This window comes from Lycium ferocissimum, chromosome 8 (assembly GCF_029784015.1).
Source record: "Lycium ferocissimum isolate CSIRO_LF1 chromosome 8, AGI_CSIRO_Lferr_CH_V1, whole genome shotgun sequence".
Taxonomy (NCBI): domain Eukaryota; kingdom Viridiplantae; phylum Streptophyta; class Magnoliopsida; order Solanales; family Solanaceae; genus Lycium; species Lycium ferocissimum.
In genome coordinates this window covers 35,023,838-35,043,510 of record NC_081349.1, presented here as the reverse complement: position 1 = coordinate 35,043,510, position 19,673 = coordinate 35,023,838, and the positions used below count along the sequence as shown (strand labels likewise).

At 35.0% G+C, this 19,673-nt stretch overlaps 1 protein-coding gene and 1 long non-coding RNA gene across 2 annotated transcripts; both read left to right on the top strand.

Moving 5' to 3' along the window:
- The first annotated feature begins 7,532 nt into the window (after positions 1 to 7,532).
- Positions 7,533 to 15,207, top strand: LOC132068229 (OBERON-like protein). Its single transcript, XM_059461754.1, has 4 exons — positions 7,533 to 7,567; positions 9,490 to 10,576; positions 14,081 to 14,480; positions 14,895 to 15,207. The coding sequence occupies exons 2-4, from the start codon at positions 9,505 to 9,507 to the stop codon at positions 15,055 to 15,057; spliced, it is 1,635 nt and encodes a 544-aa protein (XP_059317737.1). The 5' UTR covers positions 7,533 to 7,567; positions 9,490 to 9,504; the 3' UTR covers positions 15,058 to 15,207.
- On the top strand, positions 10,583 to 12,062 carry LOC132068230 (uncharacterized). Its single transcript, XR_009417358.1, has 2 exons — positions 10,583 to 11,508; positions 11,540 to 12,062. It is a non-coding gene; the product is annotated as an uncharacterized LOC132068230 (long non-coding RNA).
- Positions 15,208 to 19,673: the final 4,466 nt, after the last annotated feature.

Here is a 19,673-nt window from a genome sequence, read left to right as displayed (position 1 = left end):
ACCAGTCTATGACTCGCATAGAGACATTAGTGACAACACATTAGGCCAAGTAGATATCCTTCTGTTACTTAGTTATTAATCATGCTAGTTGAATCAACTAAACCCTATTTAGATGCAAGTTCATGCCCAGATAGGTCCCAACAGGTAGCTTAGGATGCTTAATCATGCTGAACTGCCCACATTCACAAGTTTATTAACAAAGAACAACTAATGCCTATTAACCGAGCTTAAATCCTTATCAGCAAAGATACTACAAATGGCAACTAATGTACATTAATTATGCTTAAGTTACTATTAACTAGAAACCGAACAAAACAGCAAACAAAGCATACAACAACTAAGGCATGACAGATTTCAATAAATGCAATGGATTTCAATAAACATAACACAATCTTTTAGATCCTAAACGAATCCATAATGCGACGAATAAGCAGTTTCAAGCTTCATACATTGCACAAGGAATCAGCTATCAAACCATACGCTTAACATGCGGATTAAACTAGGCTAATAACAGAACTGAAAATGCACAGAACTGAAGGTAAAAACGAGAATGAAAATTATTCCACACTAAATACAAACAGCAAACCAAATCCAAACACCAATCAAACCATGAACTATAAGCAGAATTAAAATACTAAAATCTACAGCGAGGAAACGAAAGCACTACCAACTACATCAAAACAAGAACTCAGAAAAGAGAGGAGGGAGAATCACGAACCTTTTTGGGTGCAGCGAAGTGAGGCTCGAGCTTCCGATATAACTCGAAACACTTCGAATTCTCCGAGTTCCGTATCCTCTCAGATCAGAACAAATACTCAAGGCAGAAAACAGAACAGATTTAGTATTTGTGTTGTTTCTTTTTGGGACGATATCAAATTAAAACTAGTATATTTAAAGAGTATTTTGCGATTCCAGAGCCTAATTTCTAAGAGACTTCTGCAACCCAAAGACTTATATTTTCGGGGAGTTTTTTGCCGCTAAAAAAAAGACCTCCTCGAACCAGTTCATAAGCCGCTATTTATAGAAAGTAGCTAGGGTTTTTGGGTTAAAATTGGGCGGGCTTTAGGATCCTAAATTTCAAATCGAAAACGTTGAAAAACCTATTCTTTGTCGTCGATCAGAAACACGTAGAAAGAAAACAAAAACCATTAACACTTTTGTACCCCGAAAGTGGAAAAGAACAAACAAACAAGAGATCTGGGCTCATAATCGAACAAAACTCATTAATTGTTTTTCTGGTACAAGCAGAAGGGAAAGGAGAAGGAAACAAAACCTTACCCTATTCAACAGCTGAAAACTGACGAGGAAAGGGACAAGCATTGATGATTTTTCCCAAAATGGCCACGCAAGATCTGGGGAAGGCGAAAGGGGACTGTCGATTTGCCGTTCTTGGTCGATGAAAATGGACGAAGGAGTGAGAGAGAGATAGAAGAGGAAAGGAAGAGAGAGGAAGAGAGGAGGCGGATCTGAAGAGAGTGAAGGGAGTGGAAACCCTAGTGGTTTCCTTTGAAACGAATGGGTCGGGTCAGTTTGCGGGTAATGGCCCAGTGGACTTTGGGCTGGTCCGAAATTTGATGGTCAGTTGGGCTCAGATTTGGGTCCTAAATTAAGTAAAACCCCCCTTTCAATTAATGATATATATTAGTGTATGCTAAATGTTATTTAATACGTATTTGTTAACACCCGGATAAAACAAAATTATACGACGTCGTAATAGCCGTACAATAATATCTTGAAAGTCAATAGTAAATAAATGCCATTATTTAATTGTGTGAAAATACCTGCGATGCGTGTGCGTAATGCGGTAAAAATGTTGAAATGGTTATAATGCAAATTATGATAATGCCGGTAATAAAATAATAATAATAATAATAATAATAATAATAATAATAATTGTGGTGACAAAAATAATAACAACTAGTGACGGCAACAAAATAATAAAACGCCGGCATTAATAGAAGCTAATAATTATAGTAAAAATATAAATAATTATTTCTTAAATTGCTGAAAATACTAGAAGTGTGAACAAGTATTTTGGGGAAGACGGGACAAAATCGGGTGTCAACAGTATGCATAAATGTAATAAATTGATTTAGATAACTAAGCCAAATCGATCAGTTATAACACTTAATGTTATATCCCGCATTTTCAAAGCATGAGCGTGACACGTGCTTCCTTAACAAAAAATTGAATTGACAATCATGTTGTTGCTACATAATTTAAACTCACGTTGATAGTGTTGTATCCCGTATTTTTGAACGTCGGATTATTTGTAGTCGAGGTGGGGCCCACACATCGAGATTTTTTTGGAACATCTGAAAAGTCATATGAATCACATATGTGAAGTTAAACACAACTCACGAAGGACCCTTGGGCCAAATCAAAGTAGAAGCCCTCCAAACGAATATTTTTAAGAAAATGTTTTCGGGTGACCCGACTTCGAGGGGCAAAAATGGTATTATAAGTTTGGAATTTGGAAAAATATCAAGAAATATAAGTTGTAGATAATTGAATTAGCTTTCCAACCATAGGTCATGGGATCGAGGTACGTACGACATCCGACGGGAGATATGAACGTTTTAAGTCCGAAAGGTCGGTGGATTGTGCCTAACTCGGGCCCAACTGGGTTAGGCCCATGACCCATGTTATATAAGTGATATTTTAGCACTTCCCTCCTCATTTTCAGACCTGGAACAACCAGAAAATTCTGGAGATAGAGAGAAAAAGCCTTGGAGAAGAAAAATCAATTTTGACCAAAATCCGAGCCCCGAACCCCGAAGCCCATGAAGGGAAAAAAGTTGTCTGTTGCGTTGCTTCAATTTGAGTTAAAAATCAACCAAGGAGGAGGGTGATAACGTGGTGGCTGAATTCTTAAGGTATGGATAAGGCTCCTTTTCATTGCTAACAAGTTTATTTAAAGTTTTAACGGATTAGAACGGAAAAAATAGCGATATAAATTCGTCCGTTGGTATTGTGAATTATGGAATGAGATTTGAAGAGAATTTTGGATGAAAATAAATGTAGTTAACTTGTAGAATGTGGAGGATGTTTCTATTGATATTGTTAGTATTAATTTCGACTTCGTTACGGAAATAAAAAATTATGAAATAGTTATATCGCGAATTGGTTGGTTGGAAAATTTGGAAAATAATGTGTGGCTATTCTATGGAATATTTTGGAGCCGGAAATATTATGAATAATTGTTGGTGTTGTTGTTGATATTGTGGCCGAGTTAAATTCTCGGGGCGTTGTATTTACGGGGGAGGTCTTCTTAGAAATTTCGGTAGACAAGTGCTAATTTAAGATTGAACACCAAAATCCTTATAGTTAACATTTGGTAAAAATGACCATTTGTAGATTCCGGGCGAAACGGAATTAAATGCTGATGAGCGTAAGGCGCAACTAAGGTATGTAAGGCTTATCTCTTCTTTCTTTGGCATGTCCCGTTGTAATAGGCTTGATTACAAGTCTCGGGGACGGTTCTACTCTTAGAAATCCGAGTCCGAATTTGGGCCTTTTTCATTCAATATAATTGAATTAGATTTTCTATACTCTATTGGAAAAATAACTTAAACACCCAAAACTTTCATAAAAGGAACCGAACTACCCTAAGACCTTCACCCAGTGGCTCCATAGAGCCTAATGTTCGTAAATTTACGTATGCCACCTCGGCTTGACCCGAGGTGGGCCCGCAATCCCCGAGACCTATTTGCATAGTTCTATTTGTCTTATTTCCGTACGAAAATTTATGGAAGCCTTTGGCTATCGTTGCGAGTTTGTTATAAGTATCTAGTAACTTTGATATAAGCATTTGAATGCAAGTATTTTGATACAAACATTTTGATATACGTATTCGATATGGATATTATGTTATGAGTAATCGATTTGACGATTCGAAATAAATACTCGACAAGTAATTTGATATGAATATTTTGAGATAGGTACTCCGACATAAGCGTTCGATGCGAATACTCGACGTGATATGCGGTTCGAAATAAGAAATACGTTATGAGTAATCTAATGTAAATATTTGGCCAAAGTATTTTTACTATAAGTACTATGATGTCGGTATTTTGATATAAGTACTCGTCACGCGTATTTTGATACAAGTATTTTGATACAAGTATATCTTGGCATAAAATTTTGATATAAGCATTCGTTTAAATAATCCGTTATGAATGCTCGATAGTATGACGTGTTCGATTTAAAGGTACCGCGTATATATCCGTCCCCGGCCACCGTGTATATGGAGTATGATATGCCGCCTCCCAGAGTACCGTGGTATATGTCCGTCTCGAATCTCGTGGCCCGGAGTACCGTGGTATATGTCCGTCTCCGCTACCGTGAACGGCTTCGGGGTACCGTGGCACACGTCCGTCCCCGATTCACGGCATATGGATTATGACGTGGTCGGTTCCCGGTTCTCGTGGTATATGTCCGGCTCCCCGGGTACCGCATCTATGTTATGATATGTTCGGTTTCCGCGTGGTATATGTCCCCGGTACCGCGTGTATGTTATAATGTGTTGTGTTATGGTGACCATATTTCGTGCCTCTACGCATGCCTTTGATTTGCACTATTTATGATCCGAAAGTAAGCGTTTTGATATTCGGATAAGGTACGTATTTTCTCGTACTTCGACTCGACCACGATTCTGTATATCAATCTTCGCACCTCTGATCATGATAAGGCTCTGTCCGATATACTTCTGTACATCTGATTCCGATTATGATTTGTTAGTTGCATTCCCGTACATCTGGATTGGCTTATGATTCCGTTACAGTATTTCTGGCTTTACATACTCAGTACATATTCCGTACTGACCCCCTGTTCTTCGGGGTCGCGTTTCATGCCGCGTGTGTACACCCGCATTAACGGAGTTTTGCCGAAGATGATTCGGGCCGGATTGGCGAGCTCCGCTTTTTCCCGAGCATTGCGAGTCCGTGCTCGTATGCTACGATTTACGGTTTATGTTAGAGACTTTGCGTACGACGTCGCGGGTATTGATTGTCCGTCCGTACGCCTCCACCACCGATATGTCGATCCGTGTTATGTAATGAAATTTTGTATAATTATAGATTTGTTCGATTTAAAGGCTACGAGAAAAGAGAGATTGCTGAAAATTTTGCTATGTGTTTTATCTTATTTGATTTAAAAAAAAAAAAAAAAAGTTTGGCGTAATTTTGTAGGCGGTAAAGAGTACGAGGTTCGCTTCGCCCCCAAGTAAGGGTCGGGTGCCCATCACACCCTAATAAGGTTAGGGTGTGACACTTAATTCTCCTAATACAACTTGTCAACACATTAAATGCAATGGCTGTTTTTTTTTTTTTTTTTTTAAATGTCCCTTAGTTAACTTTCATTTGTTCTTCATTCTACACTCTAAAGTACTATGGCATAAAAATAGCACGCAAGAGTCCACATTCATGAATCTTATTGTCATTTTCTCATGGAGGTAAGAATTTAAGACTCTACACACTCTTTATAAATTTATTGATTTGATTGGGAATTTATATTTTTCCTTTAAATTTGTTGATGCAAAGCATAAAATAATCTAGCAATAAACATATGTTGAAGAATAAATAAGAAATTTTACTTTGTAATTGTCCAAATAATCATAAGACAAAGAATTCAACAAATGAGAGATGAAAAAAAATTAGGGAAGAATGTTTGGAAAATTGGAATGAAGATGCATTTAGGGAAGAAAAGGGGGTCCATATGTATATGTATATACATTTATGTCGTTTCGGGTTCTAATCTTAGTAAGAGCCCATCTTACATTGTGCGGGTTAAGTGCATTAATGAGTTCCAACTTTGTCATAAGCATAACTCTGCTGTTTAAATGAAGTTGCCGAGGGGAGATTTGGGCGCGGGGGGGGGGGGTGGGGGGGGCTCAACTTTGGTCGTTATCGACTGCTATCAATATTGAGCCCTAGATAAGTGAATCTAATTTTAACAGGACCCATTATTCATGCGCCACTAACCATTACTCCATAATAACTTGTCCAATATCACTGCTACAAAAAGTGCAACTCAAGTGATTAGGCAGGGACACAATTTAAACCTACAGTCCTCAGTCCATAGACTTGATGAGTCAACTAATTCCTCTACCCTACTATTTCCCTTTCTCTTTCTTTCACTATTTTCACCCAGGTTTGTTCCTCTACCCTACTATTTCCCTTTCTCTTTCTTTCACTATTTTCACCCAGGTTTGTTCCTCTACCCTACTATTTCCCTTTCTCTTTCTTTCACTATTTTCACCCAGGTCCCTAATTCAGGTCCCTAATTTTTGGTAGCTTGATCGGGGCAAAATTAGTTGTAACTCTAACGACTCCCTTATATAGGTTGGAGCTATCTTATACATATATCTTAAAAAAATTGATGACTTTATATTTTAGTTCACCCCAAAAATGAAATCTTTTAGAGCCTGTTTGGCCTAGCAGTTTTGAGGCCAAAAGCTTTTTTTTTCCCTCAGAAAAAGCGCTTTTTTGGATATTTGAGGTGTTTGGTCATTTCTTAATTGCTTTTAAGTAAAAGCAGAAACATTTTTTCTGCGGTTGTGGAGAAGTAAAAAATTTCCGCTTCTTGAAAAAGCCAGAAGCAGAAAATTATTTTTTTCAAGATAAAAAAATCCCTACCAAAAATACATATTTACCAAGCGTATCGCTCATTAATCCATTAATTTCTCATTAATAATTCAACTAATTTGTGGAATGATTTTGAATTTTATTTTGATTATAGTTTTCTAGTATATTTAAATCATCCTGTTGATATTATATCAATATTTAATATTATTTATTTATTTATTATATTAATTAAAAATTTTAATATGTACTTTTAAATTTTAATTAAATAAAAGTAAAAACTTTTCATAATAGATATCCAAGATAGTTTCTCTCCGTAAAATAATCTTGATAGAACGCTCACTAATACTTGTCCTTTTTCATAATTTGACACTCAAGCACTTTTTAATAAGATTAGTCAAACACAATCTGCTTATTAAAAGCAATCAAAAACACTTTTCAAATGAATTAGCCAAACACAAATTGCTTCTCACTAAAAATATTTTTTTTTAAAAATACTTCTCAAATTAAACAGTTTATAGCCGCTAGGCCAATTAGACTCACGTAAAAAATAATAATAAATAAATAAAGAAAAAAAACAGAGGTAAACAGAAAGTCAAACACGCTGTGGTTCCAAGAAAATTATAGATACTGATTATAAAAAAAAAAAAAAAAAAAAAATCCAAGTCATCCGACAACCGTCTACTTGCCAATTCGGTCAAGCCTCAATTTTGATCACTTTCCTCTTTTTATTATTACAAAATAAAGGGTAAACCTAAGCCAAAAACAAAAAAAATAAAAATCCCACCTTTCTTTTTCTGTTTAAAGAAAAGAGGAGAAAAATTTGAGAGCCCATTTTTTCAAAATTTTAATTTCTCTTCAAGACCCTTGTTCTTTTTTTTTTTTCCCTCTCCAAGAACCAGTTTTTTTTTTTTTTTTTTTTTATATATATATATATATATATATATATATATATATATATATATCAATCAATTAAGGAATTTCGGGTGAGTAATTTGATTCTTGCTAACCCCAGATCTTGATTTTTTTTCTTTGTGTTATATGTGCATGTGGTTATTTGTTTTATGAGTATTTTTGAAATGTGTAAGTGATTTGAGAATCTTGGTGTTTCTTGTTTTTGTTTGATCTAGTGTTACTTGCTCAGTTTTGTTGTATGTGTTTTATTTTCTATGAGTTTTGTTAGTGTTTGATGTAAAGTTTGAAATTTTTTGTTAGTGTTTTAACATAAAGTTTGCTGATTTCCTCTATTTGGCCTGTTCTTGAACGTATAAATATGAATTATTGTTATCTTTTGTGATGAAGTATATGTGCATGTGGTTATTTATTTAATGAGTTTTTGAAATTTGTAAGGGATTTGAGAATCTTGGTGTTTTTTTGTTTTTGTTTGATCTGGTGTTAATTGCTCAGTTTTGTTGCATTTTAGTAGTAGATGTGTTTTATTTTCTATGAGCTTTGTTAGTGTTTGATATAAAGTTTGAAACTTTTGTTAGTGTTTTGACATAAAGTTAGCTTATTTCCACTATTTACCCTGTTCTTGAAGGTATAAATGTGAAATATTATTAATTTTTGTGATGAAGTATATGTGCATGTGGTTATTTATTTAATGAGTTTTTGAAATTTGTAAGGAATTTGAGAATCTTGGTGTTTTTTGTTTTTGTTTGATCTAGTGTTAATTGCTCAGTTTTGTTGCATTTTAGTAGTAGATGTGTTTTATTTTCTATGAGTTTTGTTAGTGTTTGATGTAAAGTTAGAAACTTTTGTTAGTGTTTTGACATAAAGTTAGCTGATTTCCACTATTTGGCCTGTTCTTGAAGGTATAAATGTGAATTATTATTAAGTTTTGTGATGATTCTTTGAGGGTTTGATATAAAGTTAGAAACTTTTGTTAGTGTTTTGACATAAAGTTTGCTGATTTCCTCTATTTGGCCTGTTCTTTGAAGGTATAAATGTGAAATATTATTATTTTTTGGGATGATTCTTTGAGGGTTTGATATAAAGTTTGAAACTTTTATTAGTGTTTTGACATAAAGTTAGCTGATTTCCTCTATTTGGCCTGTTCTTGAAGGTATAAATGTGAAATATTATTATTTTTTGGGATGATTCTTTGAGGGTTTGATATAAAGTTTGAAACTTTTGTTAGTGTTTTGACATAAAGTTAGCTGATTTCCTTTATTTTCCCTGTTCTTGAAGGTATAAATGTGAATATTATTAATTTTTGGGATGGATTCTTTGAAGGTTTGGTATAAAGTTAGAAACTTTTGTTAGTGTTTTGTCATAAAGTTAGCTGATTTCCTCTGGTTGGCCTGTTCTTGAAGGTATAAATGTGAAATATAATTATGTTTTGTGATGCTTCTTGTTAGGGTTTGGTATAAAGTTAGTAATTTTTTGTTGATACTTGAACAATTGGTTTGTTTTTAGTTAGTTTGCATGTTGCTGTTAGTCTGTTAGGATGCTGAAATGTTTGCATCCAATCAAATTTCAATAAAAAAGTCCTTATTTTTTAGCTATCTTGTTTTTTTGGAGTAGTGGAACTAGAGAGGTATTTGAAAGCAGTAGAGTAATTTGGAAAAGTAAATATTAGCTTTAATTTGGTGGTTTCTGGATATGCTTGCTTGTACTTGGCAAGACATGATGTTCCTTTTTGCCAGTTTAAACAAAAACAAATGTTGGACACTGTTAGTTATATATGCTCTTATGTTTCGAAAGATGAGGTAATATATATCTTGTGGTTTTTTTATGTGTTCTTTTGTTTCTTTCATGGGAAAGACTTGTCAAGTGAGTACAAAATTGTGTTTTAGGAGTAAAAATGCTTTTGAAGCATACTGGATCGTACATTGGTTTTGGTTGACTTCCGTTTAGCACATTTCTGAACATTTGCTGATACCTTTTTGTGACTCACCTTAATCAGGAGCGTTCCGGGAAAATGCTGCCTCCACGCCAACAACCACGCCCTGGTGGACTTCAAACGTCTCTATCCTTGGTCGTCTCTCCCGATCCTCAAGAACGTGGATCAAACTCCGATCAGGCTCGTGACTCACCATCTGAAAGTGCCAGCTCACGCGAAACTTGGCCAACATCTGATGCTTTGACGGCGAAAAAGCTCGAGAAGGAGAAAGAGAACGGCTATGCTGAGCACTCTGTTGTCCGCAATGTATCAAACTCGGATAAAGTTTCCCTTGGAGACATTGCCCGAGAAAGAGTTGACGTTATAGCTGACAGGATGAGAAATCTCCCAGATGAGTACCTAGAGAAGTTCAAACATGAACTCCGGGTCATGCTTGAAGGGTCAGGTGGGTCCCAGCATAGAGATGAGTTTCTGTTCCTACAAAGGCTAGTGAATAGTAGAGGCGATTTGACCGATGGAACGTTGTGTATAACACACCGCACCCAGCTAGAAATTCTAGTTGCTATCAAGACCGGAATTCAGGCGTTTTTGCATCCGTGTGTCAGTCTTTCTCAAGCTTCGCTGGTTGATATTTTCTTGTATAAGAAGTGTAGAAACATAGTATGTGGAAGTGTGCTTCCGGCGGAGGAATGTAGCTGCGAAATTTGCTCGAAGAAAAATGGCTTCTGCAACCTTTGCATGTGTGTGATATGTAACAAGTTTGATTTTGAGGTGAACACTTGTAGATGGATCGGTTGTGATCTTTGTTCTCATTGGACACACACGGATTGTGCCATTAGTAACGGGCAGATTGGAACGGGCCCGTCTGTTAAGAACGGAGCTAGCTCAGCCGAGACGCTTTTCAGATGCCATGCGTGCAGTAGGACGTCTGAGTTATTAGGTTGGGTTAAAGATGTGTTCCAGCATTGTGCCCCGAGTTGGGATGCGGAAGCTTTTGTTAGAGAGCTCGACTTTGTCAGGAGAATTTTCCAGAGAAGTGAGGATGCGAGAGGCCGTAAGTTATTTTGGAAATGCGAGGAACTCATTGAAAAGATGAAAGGTGGGGTTGCAGATCCAATGGCTTGTAAAGTGATCTTATCATTTTTCCAAGGTAAGCCTGATGTCCAAGGTTTTCTTATTTATATTCCTAACTTTTTTTGTACACTTTTTTTTTATTAATTGATTGATTGTTGTGGACCATGCTTTAATTGGTCTGTCCATGATTGAGAAAAAGTTGAACTGAAAGCTTGATATATACATCAAGGAATCAATTGCAGCATGTTAACAAATAATTTGATTTTATTGGTTCTCTGCTCTTTGGTTTTTTTTTAAATCTATATTTAGGGCTCTTTGGAAGGCTAGGTGGGATAAAGGGGTTTATATTCCTCTGATTGGTTCGTTTACTGGAACGAGAAGCTTGTGCAGTGCTTATTAAATAGATTTTTCTATTTGATAAATAACCAATCATCTCATCTAATATAAAACTTTTAATACCAATATACTCTTGGCCAAACTTCAGCAGTTTTCACTAACCTATCAGCCATACATTTTTTCAATCTTCAAAGCCTCAAGCATTCTGCATAGATTGGTGGTTCTAGGCAAGTGGAATAGTGGAGCGATGTGAGAAAAGTTGCACTCGCACGAACCAATTAGCATTTAGGACAAGATGTCAAAAGATGGATCATGGAACTTTGAAGTAGATGTAGATAGAAGAAAGTAGTGATGTTGAAAGAAGAGGAGTCGCACGCAATAAAGATTTCGGTTGTGAACACTAAAAGGCAAGAACCAATTAGCATTTGAAGACATGATATTGAAAGATGTAAAATGGAACTTGGATTGGAAATAGATAGAAGAAAGTAGTGATATTTGAAGTCCTAGGACCTCGACTATCGAAATCATGATGGTGGAATAATAAAAGATGGTGAAACCTTTAAAGAGTATAAGAACTAACAAATCTATTAGAAAATGAGTTGGGTAAACCTTAGCAAACCAATTAGAGATGTAGGAGGAGAAAGAAATGTATAAGTTAGGAGAAATGTATAAGTTAGGAGTTAGGACAAATGAGAGAGAATAGGCTTATCGGCTTAAATTAGTTTAAGTGTGTTAGAGGCGATTTGCAACAAGTTTGAAAAGAGATAGCGAGATCAAAGAGAGATGGAGATTCCATATTGATCAATTGCTCAACTCAAATAACAAGGATAACCTTATAGATCTCATACATGCATGCAAATGATCAGGGTAGAGATAGGCTGGTCTTAGACCAGAGCCAAAATCACTCAATTTCAAGGCATCACTATATTACAATTTTGAATCTGGCATAATCTGGAGAAAATATGGGATAAATCCAATCTAACCTAATATGTAGGCTAATCTTCCCTACTAAATGACCCACCTCTAATGGTTATGGAGGACACTAAATTGCCTATTTAGTGATTGACCTTCTGTTCTTTCAATAATTTCTGACTTGGTCTTTTGGTTGTGTGTCGTTGATGCATTGGACTTACCCCTGAATGTAATTTAAGTTTCTCAAGTGAAAATGATTTCCCTAGCAATGTTAACAAGTTATTGAAGTTACCCTAAGTACCTAACCCCCCCCCCCCCCCCCCCAAAAAAAAACACACACACACACACAAAAAAAAAAAAAAAAAAAAAAAAGATTCAACTAGACTGAGCATATCCTGACAAAAGTTTTAGGCAGTTATTTGTCTTTGCATTCGTTAGGTGCATTACATGTTCTTCCATGAATATCTAAGTTGCTCGGACTCGGGTACAGGTATCCAACACGGATGCGAATCCGAGTGTCGGATTCGGTAAATTCTAAATATTAAGTTCGGGGGTACGGATGTGGGTGCAGCATATATATATATATATATATATATTTTTTTTTTTTATGACAAGGGAGCCCGCAGCCGCTACCCTTTGGGTGCGCACAGGGTAAACCCCGCTCTTGTGCAATAGCCCGCAAACCACAAGGAGAGATAACCCGCACTAGGCAGGCCATGTGCGACGAGCTCAACCCTGAAGGCAAATCCCCTACTTTCGTAGGCAGGGGGTTTCGAACCTGAGATCTCCATTATGAAAGCCCCATGCTCAACCAACTGAGCCACCTCTGCGGGCTGGATGCAGTATGAATTAATTGTTAAACATGCTAATATTTAATTTAGAAAACATTTATATATAACAAATATTGACCAAGAGAAAAAGCTAAACATTTATATATAACAAATATTGACCAAGAGAAAAAGCTAAAAAGGATTGAAGGTATGCCATTTCCCACGTCTTAAATCTGTTTTTCTTTTATTTTGAGAAATTAAAATCTCAATCGCCCCCCCCCCCCAACACCCAAACCCCAAAAAAAAATTGTCCATGGGCTCTAGTCAAAGTATTATGTGGTTTGACCGAATCCCAGACTGCACCCGCACCGTGTCGAGACAGTGCGGCTGCCAAAATGAACAGTCCGCGCAACTTAGATGAATATGCATGGAAACATTGTTACTATTCTTTGAATGTTAATTCTTGGACTGCAAAATGTAAAATTTATTTGTTAGGGTGATTGGCCGGAAGGTGGATCTTCTCATTGTATCAATGTGGAGAAAGTGGTATAAATCGTGGAAGAATTCTATCATTTTTCCATACTTAGATGCAGGTTTTATACAAAATGCACTTTTCAGATTTCATGTGTGGATTTGTTTAGTTGGGATAAGACCTGCATCTAAGTAGCTCAAATATTCATTCTTTTATGTTCCTAAGAGGTAATGCTAATTGCTAAAGTATGGGCTAGACATGTTTCCCACCATGACAACAAATGTGGCTGATTAGAAAAGCAGTGAGCTTGTAGTTTGCTTTCTAGTTGCTATATCTGGGTGTAAACTATGATCTCCTCTGGCCAATAGTCCAGGCCATTGGGGATGCAATTTTGAGCACCTAAGTTGTGCATTTGATGTACAAAGGATCTAATAAGTGCTTCATCACGATGTGGTACTATTTGAAATTGCTCATCTCATGAAACTAGATGGGAGGTGAATATATTGCTGTCTGAAACTGAAAGAACATGTAAACTTACCCCCAGGGCATTGATTTAGAGGGAAGAGCGTAGGTTGTGATGTGTGGGTTAGGTGCACGTCACGGGTTCAAATCTTGTCATAGATAAAAGCCTGGTATTTAAGTGAAGAAGGGTAGAGGGGTGGGCACATTATCCACGGAGTTTCAAACCATGCACCACTGGCCCTCGGAGTTTTCCTTGTTACAAGATACATGTATACTTGATTTTCCAATTCTTATGTTTATGGATTGTTTTTTGAAGAAAGTTGGTTTCATTTCTAGTGCTTGGAGACTATTCATTTTTTATGTTTGCGGAATTCGTAGTGTTTTATTGATTTTGATTTGCACTTGATTTTTTTGGCTTTGAGTTTCAGAATTCAACTGACAGAACTTTTTATATTTTTGTCAATTATTTGTTCCTATTATTAAATGATTTATATGACTGATCGGGTTGGGTATTTTACTGGCCTAACATAAGGCGTTTACTGTGCTTTTCTAACATAAGCAACATAATGGAATAATCAAGAATCTCAATTTCCTCTGTGAAGCTTTTTTTCTTTTCACTTTTACACAGATCTTGATGTGGATTCTTCAAAGAGTCAAGACAATGACGAAAGTGGTCGGCTCATAGCTCCACAGGAGGCATTCAACAAGATTGCGGATGTAGTACAGGAAGCTATCAGAAAAATGGAAGCAGTAGCAGAAGAAAAAATGCGGATGGTCAAGAAAGCACGGTTATCTCTTGAAGCATGCGATCAGGAGCTCAAGGATAAAGCTCGGGAAGTTAATGCACTGAAAATGGAGAGGCAGAGGAAGAAGCAACAAATCGATGAGCTTGAAAGCATCGTAAGGCTTAAACAGGCAGAGGCTGATATGTTTGACTTAAAGGCCGGTGAAGCTAGACGAGAAGCCGAGAGACTTCAACGAATTGCACTCGCCAAAACTGAGAAGTCGGAAGAGGACTATGCTAGCAGGTACGGGTATCAAATGGGCGGTTGGGTTGAATTTAGGCGAGTCAAAATAGGTTGAGTTAATAATAACCTACCCAAAAGTTACTTGGGCTGAAATGGGCTAAAAAGCGGGGTCATAACCGAACCCGCTCAATTCTTGCTGAATTTTGATTTATTTTTTTGTTCCTTTTATAATTTTTTAAGTATCTAATAAAACTATATTTTCCCTTTATTATAGTTATATATATAACATATCAAAATGAAAATAAAAATGTCTTTTTGGGAATATTTTGACAAAATTCTCATGGGTCAATTTGAGTTACATATCAGCCCAGCTTTTTGATGGGCTGAAATGAGTTGGGCTGAGCTAATAGATGGGCTGGTCATTAGTTTGGGCGGATCGGGTCATGAGCTAACTTCACCACCTCTACTTAGCAGGTATCTGAAACAGAGATTAAGCGAGGCTGAGGCAGAGAAACAGTACTTGTTTGAGAAGATAAAGCTTCAAGAAAGTTCACGAGCTTCGCAGAGCAGCGCCGGAGGAAGTGACCCTTCCCAGATTATGTACAGCAAAATCCAAGATTTGATTAAGAATATGTAGAGTTGTTGCTTTCAAAGGATATGAGGAGTGATCAAATGAAGTGAACTCCATTGGTGCTATTCCGTGAGTAGTCTGGCTCTGAAACTTACTAGGCTTTGTGGATGTATGAATTGGTTCTAACCTTTTTGGTCTTGATTATTTTTCATTTCAGTCTTTGCCTTCTTTTTTCTGATGAATAAGCTATCAGAAACATTCTCTCTACCTCCCAAGGTAGGGGTAAGGTCTAGATGCACTCTACTCTCCTCAGACCCCACTTTGTTGGATTACAATGGGTATGTTGTTGTTGTTAAGCTGTAAGAAAAAAGGGCAGAGAATTGCATTTCTCTTTGTGTCAATGTGACACACAGATTTACCCTCTAAAAAATACCAAAAAGAAAAAAAAGAAAGAGAGAATGTAGAAGCAAAGCATAAGCTTCTAACCCGTCTTCAGCAGTTGAGGTGGAGGGTTCGTATACGGGTCTCAGATGGGAAGTTCCGCTTGTCTCAATAAAGTATATGATCGGCGCATTAGCAATTTAGCATCCCATTCCCCTATTTTCCCTCCTCCTTGATGCAATAAAAAATAAAAATAAAAAGTTTCTAACAAGTGAGTAGCAAACAGGCTCTTTCTAGGTGATTATTATGATTTGTTCAAGTCTTTGTGCTAAAGACAAGATCTTATCGGTAATGATTAGTCAATTGTTGAGAATTAGCTCTATTATGTGCTACTCCCTTCTCAGATAACTGTATATGAGACTTTCACTTCATGCTGCTCCGTCATCGACCTTGGCATTAAACCACTATTTATAGATGTACGTTTAGCCTGCTGTCCTGCACTCTAAAATTTTTTACTTCTTGAATGGTGTCATACAGTGATGCTTGCATTGCAGGAGATGCCCGCTCGTAGGGTCCAACTTGCTCGAAAGAACCCCTTACTAGCCAGAATAGTGGGGCCCTATCTGAAAACATATTTTAAAAAAAAATGGAGTGTTGCCTATTGAGCACATGTAAGCCACATTACATTATTTGTTACCTAAAATTTAGAGAAAAAAAAAATATAAGAATAAATTTAACAAAGTGAACCCCTTTTTTTAAGGTAAGGTGTGCCTTTAATCCTCTACATGTGTCCCTTTTTCTATTTCATCACACCTAACAAAGAAATGGGTCATCATAAATTCCACCACACCCACCACAGATTGAAGATGATTAATTAAAGGCATACCTTACCTTTATACCCCGCTGCATCTTGGGGTAATAATTTACTCACATTTCATATTTAATTAAATTATTGTATCTTATTATGATAATTATATGTATTAATGAACTACTTTCTCCGGATAAAAATGAGTGTTCACTTAGCCTTTAATTTGATTCAAAAAGAGTGTACACTTACCAAATTAAGAAAGAATTAATCTTATTTTTCCAAATTTACCCCTATTAAGTGTGAAGTGACCAAATCTCAATACGTATTTAATTATGGATATTTTAGTCAAATTACCTATTTTTATCTAGGAGTTACTATTTTCTTAAGAGGTGTGCAAATAGCTAAGTGGACACTTTTTTTGATCCGGATGGAGTATATATTTAATAGTAAAAGTGTATATAAAGATGTGTGTCATATATTTATTCGATTAATATAAATGACAAATGCGGATAAACTTGTACCGAAAAATATATTGGCATCTTCTTATAAAATATTAGTACTAAATTTCAAAATTCTCTTTCCCAACCTAGTTCTTAAATGCTATCCCCACATATCAGATGCTCTCATTGAATGCAAGATTTATTGCTTCTGTCCTCCTTTATTTAGTGATGAAGTGATGTGTTTTTCCACATTTGCACATGGCAAATGACATGTCTCTGTGCGAGACTTATTTATTGTTGTTGTCGTCTTTGATTAATTCAAATTACTCCTTCCGCAAAAATAATTGAGGATTTAGCTTTTAAAAGTTTATTCAAAATAATTAAAGTTTTTAGTCTATCAAGAAGATACTTTATTCTTTTTTCAAATGTGCCCTTGACACATTTTTAATTCAATGAACAAATTTAATATTTGTTATTATGGGTGTTCATGGTTTGGTAAAAAATTGATCCAAAATGAAAACCAAAACCAAACCGAATAAATAAATCGATATTTACTTGGGTTAGGTTTGGTTTGGTTTTGATTTTTTAAAAATCGATAATATTTGGTTTGGTTTGGGTTTTACTAAAAGCAAACCGAAGAAAAAACCGAACCGACAAATTTTATACATAATTTTTATAATTATATATATACAATATATTAATTTTTATAAATACTTTTAAATAATTTATATACTTTTTACGTAAAATTTTATTTATCTCTAATAGGCTAGTGAACTTTATACCTTAAGCCGATTTAAAAAAAAAAATTCATGAATTCAAACTCAGTTATTCAAAGAAACAATTATATGAGATTTACCTAGATATATTTATTTTTGTATTTCTTATAAACTTTATTTACTTAATTAAAATCATAAATCCTAAGACATTCTCTCCATAATGCAAGAAACTATAGCTAACATAATAAAAGGGTAATAAGGGATTATAAGTTGGAAAATGATAGAAAACTCTCTCCTAATTATAGGGAAAAAACATGAAAGAGATAAATACCGTTATTTTTCTTAAAAAACGAACCAAATCGACTACAACCAAACCGATGGATATGTATTATAATTGGTTTGGTTTTAATAATTTTAAAAACCGACTAGATTGGTTTGGTTTTGGTTTTAACCCAAAACCGACCCATGAACACCCCTATTTGTTATAATTTCAAGTAGGGCTTTTAAGATAAATACTTAAAACCGAAAACCAGATGAACCGAATTAATTCGGTTTTTTGATTTTTCGATCCGGTTTCGGTTTACGTTTTCAGAAACTTCGGTGTTTCGGTTTAAACCGAAATTTAATTTAATTTTTAAACAATAATTGAAGCTGCTCAGATTCGAACTTTAAACCGAAATTTAATACATTACCAAAAAAAATTAAAATAGTCCAGACCCATTAAGTTTAATCCCAAAAAAACTCAATTGTAATATACTTAACAAAGGAAGGTGACTAGGATATGTCTTTAGGATTAATGTATGTTCTTTATGTGTTATGTCTTTAGGATTAATGTATGTTCTTTATGTGTTTTCTTAGTTATTTTTACTGCATGTATATAACACCTAGTAATCCTACATCATGGTTATGGTTTTCTGTTCTTGTGTATCCTGTTTGTTTGAATTTGATTTTAATTGATCAGTTTTATGTGTTTAGCTTTTGAGAATATGAATTAGTGTAAATGAAATCACTTCTAATATCATATAAAAAAACTGAACCGAACTTCAAAAAATCGAAACTGAAAGAATCGAACTAGTTGGATTCGGTGTTCGGTGTCCACCTTCAAAAAATCGAAACCGAAATAGCCAAACTGAGGAACCGATCGCCCACCCCTAATTTCAAGGCCCCACTTAATTAAGGATATTTTAGTCAATACACCTCTTAATTTTTAGAAGTAAGTGAATTCCTTAATCCATGTGCCCAAGTCTAAAATTTCAATTATTTTGGACCAGGGGAGTAGCACGGTATAAAACTTATTAAAAGGAAAAATGCTTTTCATAAAAAAAAAAATTACTATATTTTTAAAACTCTAACTTGAAATTTTATATGATACTCCATTCATCACAAAAAGATTGTTTTGATTCGAATCATAAGAAATTAACTAACGTTCGATTGTAAATTCGGATATAAATTGTAACTAATATTCTTTAACTGTCCAAATTAATAACTAAGACCTTTTTTTTTTTTGGGAATTGAGGAGTATAAAACAAGGTTTTTATGAAGAAAGAAGAAAAACAAAGGGAGATATGAAACTCTTAACATAAGAATAGATTGAGATATCTGATTAAGAATTGAAGAACCTCATTCATTCTGACCATCACATTTTTTGGTGATATCCAATTCATTTATTGCTTCAACTTAACAAGCTCTTATTTTAAGTTTTTTCATAGATTAAATATACTCTCTTCATTTTAATTTATTTGCCTTATTTTTTTTTTAGTCCATTTAAAAAAATTGTCTCTTTCCTTTTTTGGTAACTATATAATTTAAACTTTTTAAGTGACATATTTAAAATCACAAAATTAAATAATATTTTGATACACTCTACTATCTTTAATTAGTAACTCCTAAATCTAAAAATCATCTTTACTTTTTTAAACTCCGTATTAAGTATGTAACAACTACTTAACTTTTTACTTTATTATTTTGGTATATTTGGTTGTGTAAAGCCAAAGCCATTAACTAGGACCACTTGGTTCTGTTCCACATCTAAGCTCCACCACTATAATATCTAAGAAATACTATAATATTACCACAAAAAAGTTAAAAACAAAATGTGGTAAGAAGTCCATCCATCCAAATTTATGTGACATGATTTGACTTGATATAAAATTTAATTTTTTTTTTTTTAAATATATGATCTAAAATAAGTCTTATATAAAGGTGTAGTTCTAAATTATTGAAATGTAATATATTTTTTTTTGAGAGATCAAAAAGAAAATGATGCCACGTAAATTGGCACAGGGAGTACCAAATAAAATATGTGAAGAAAGTAAAGTTTAGTGGAAACCCCTCCTA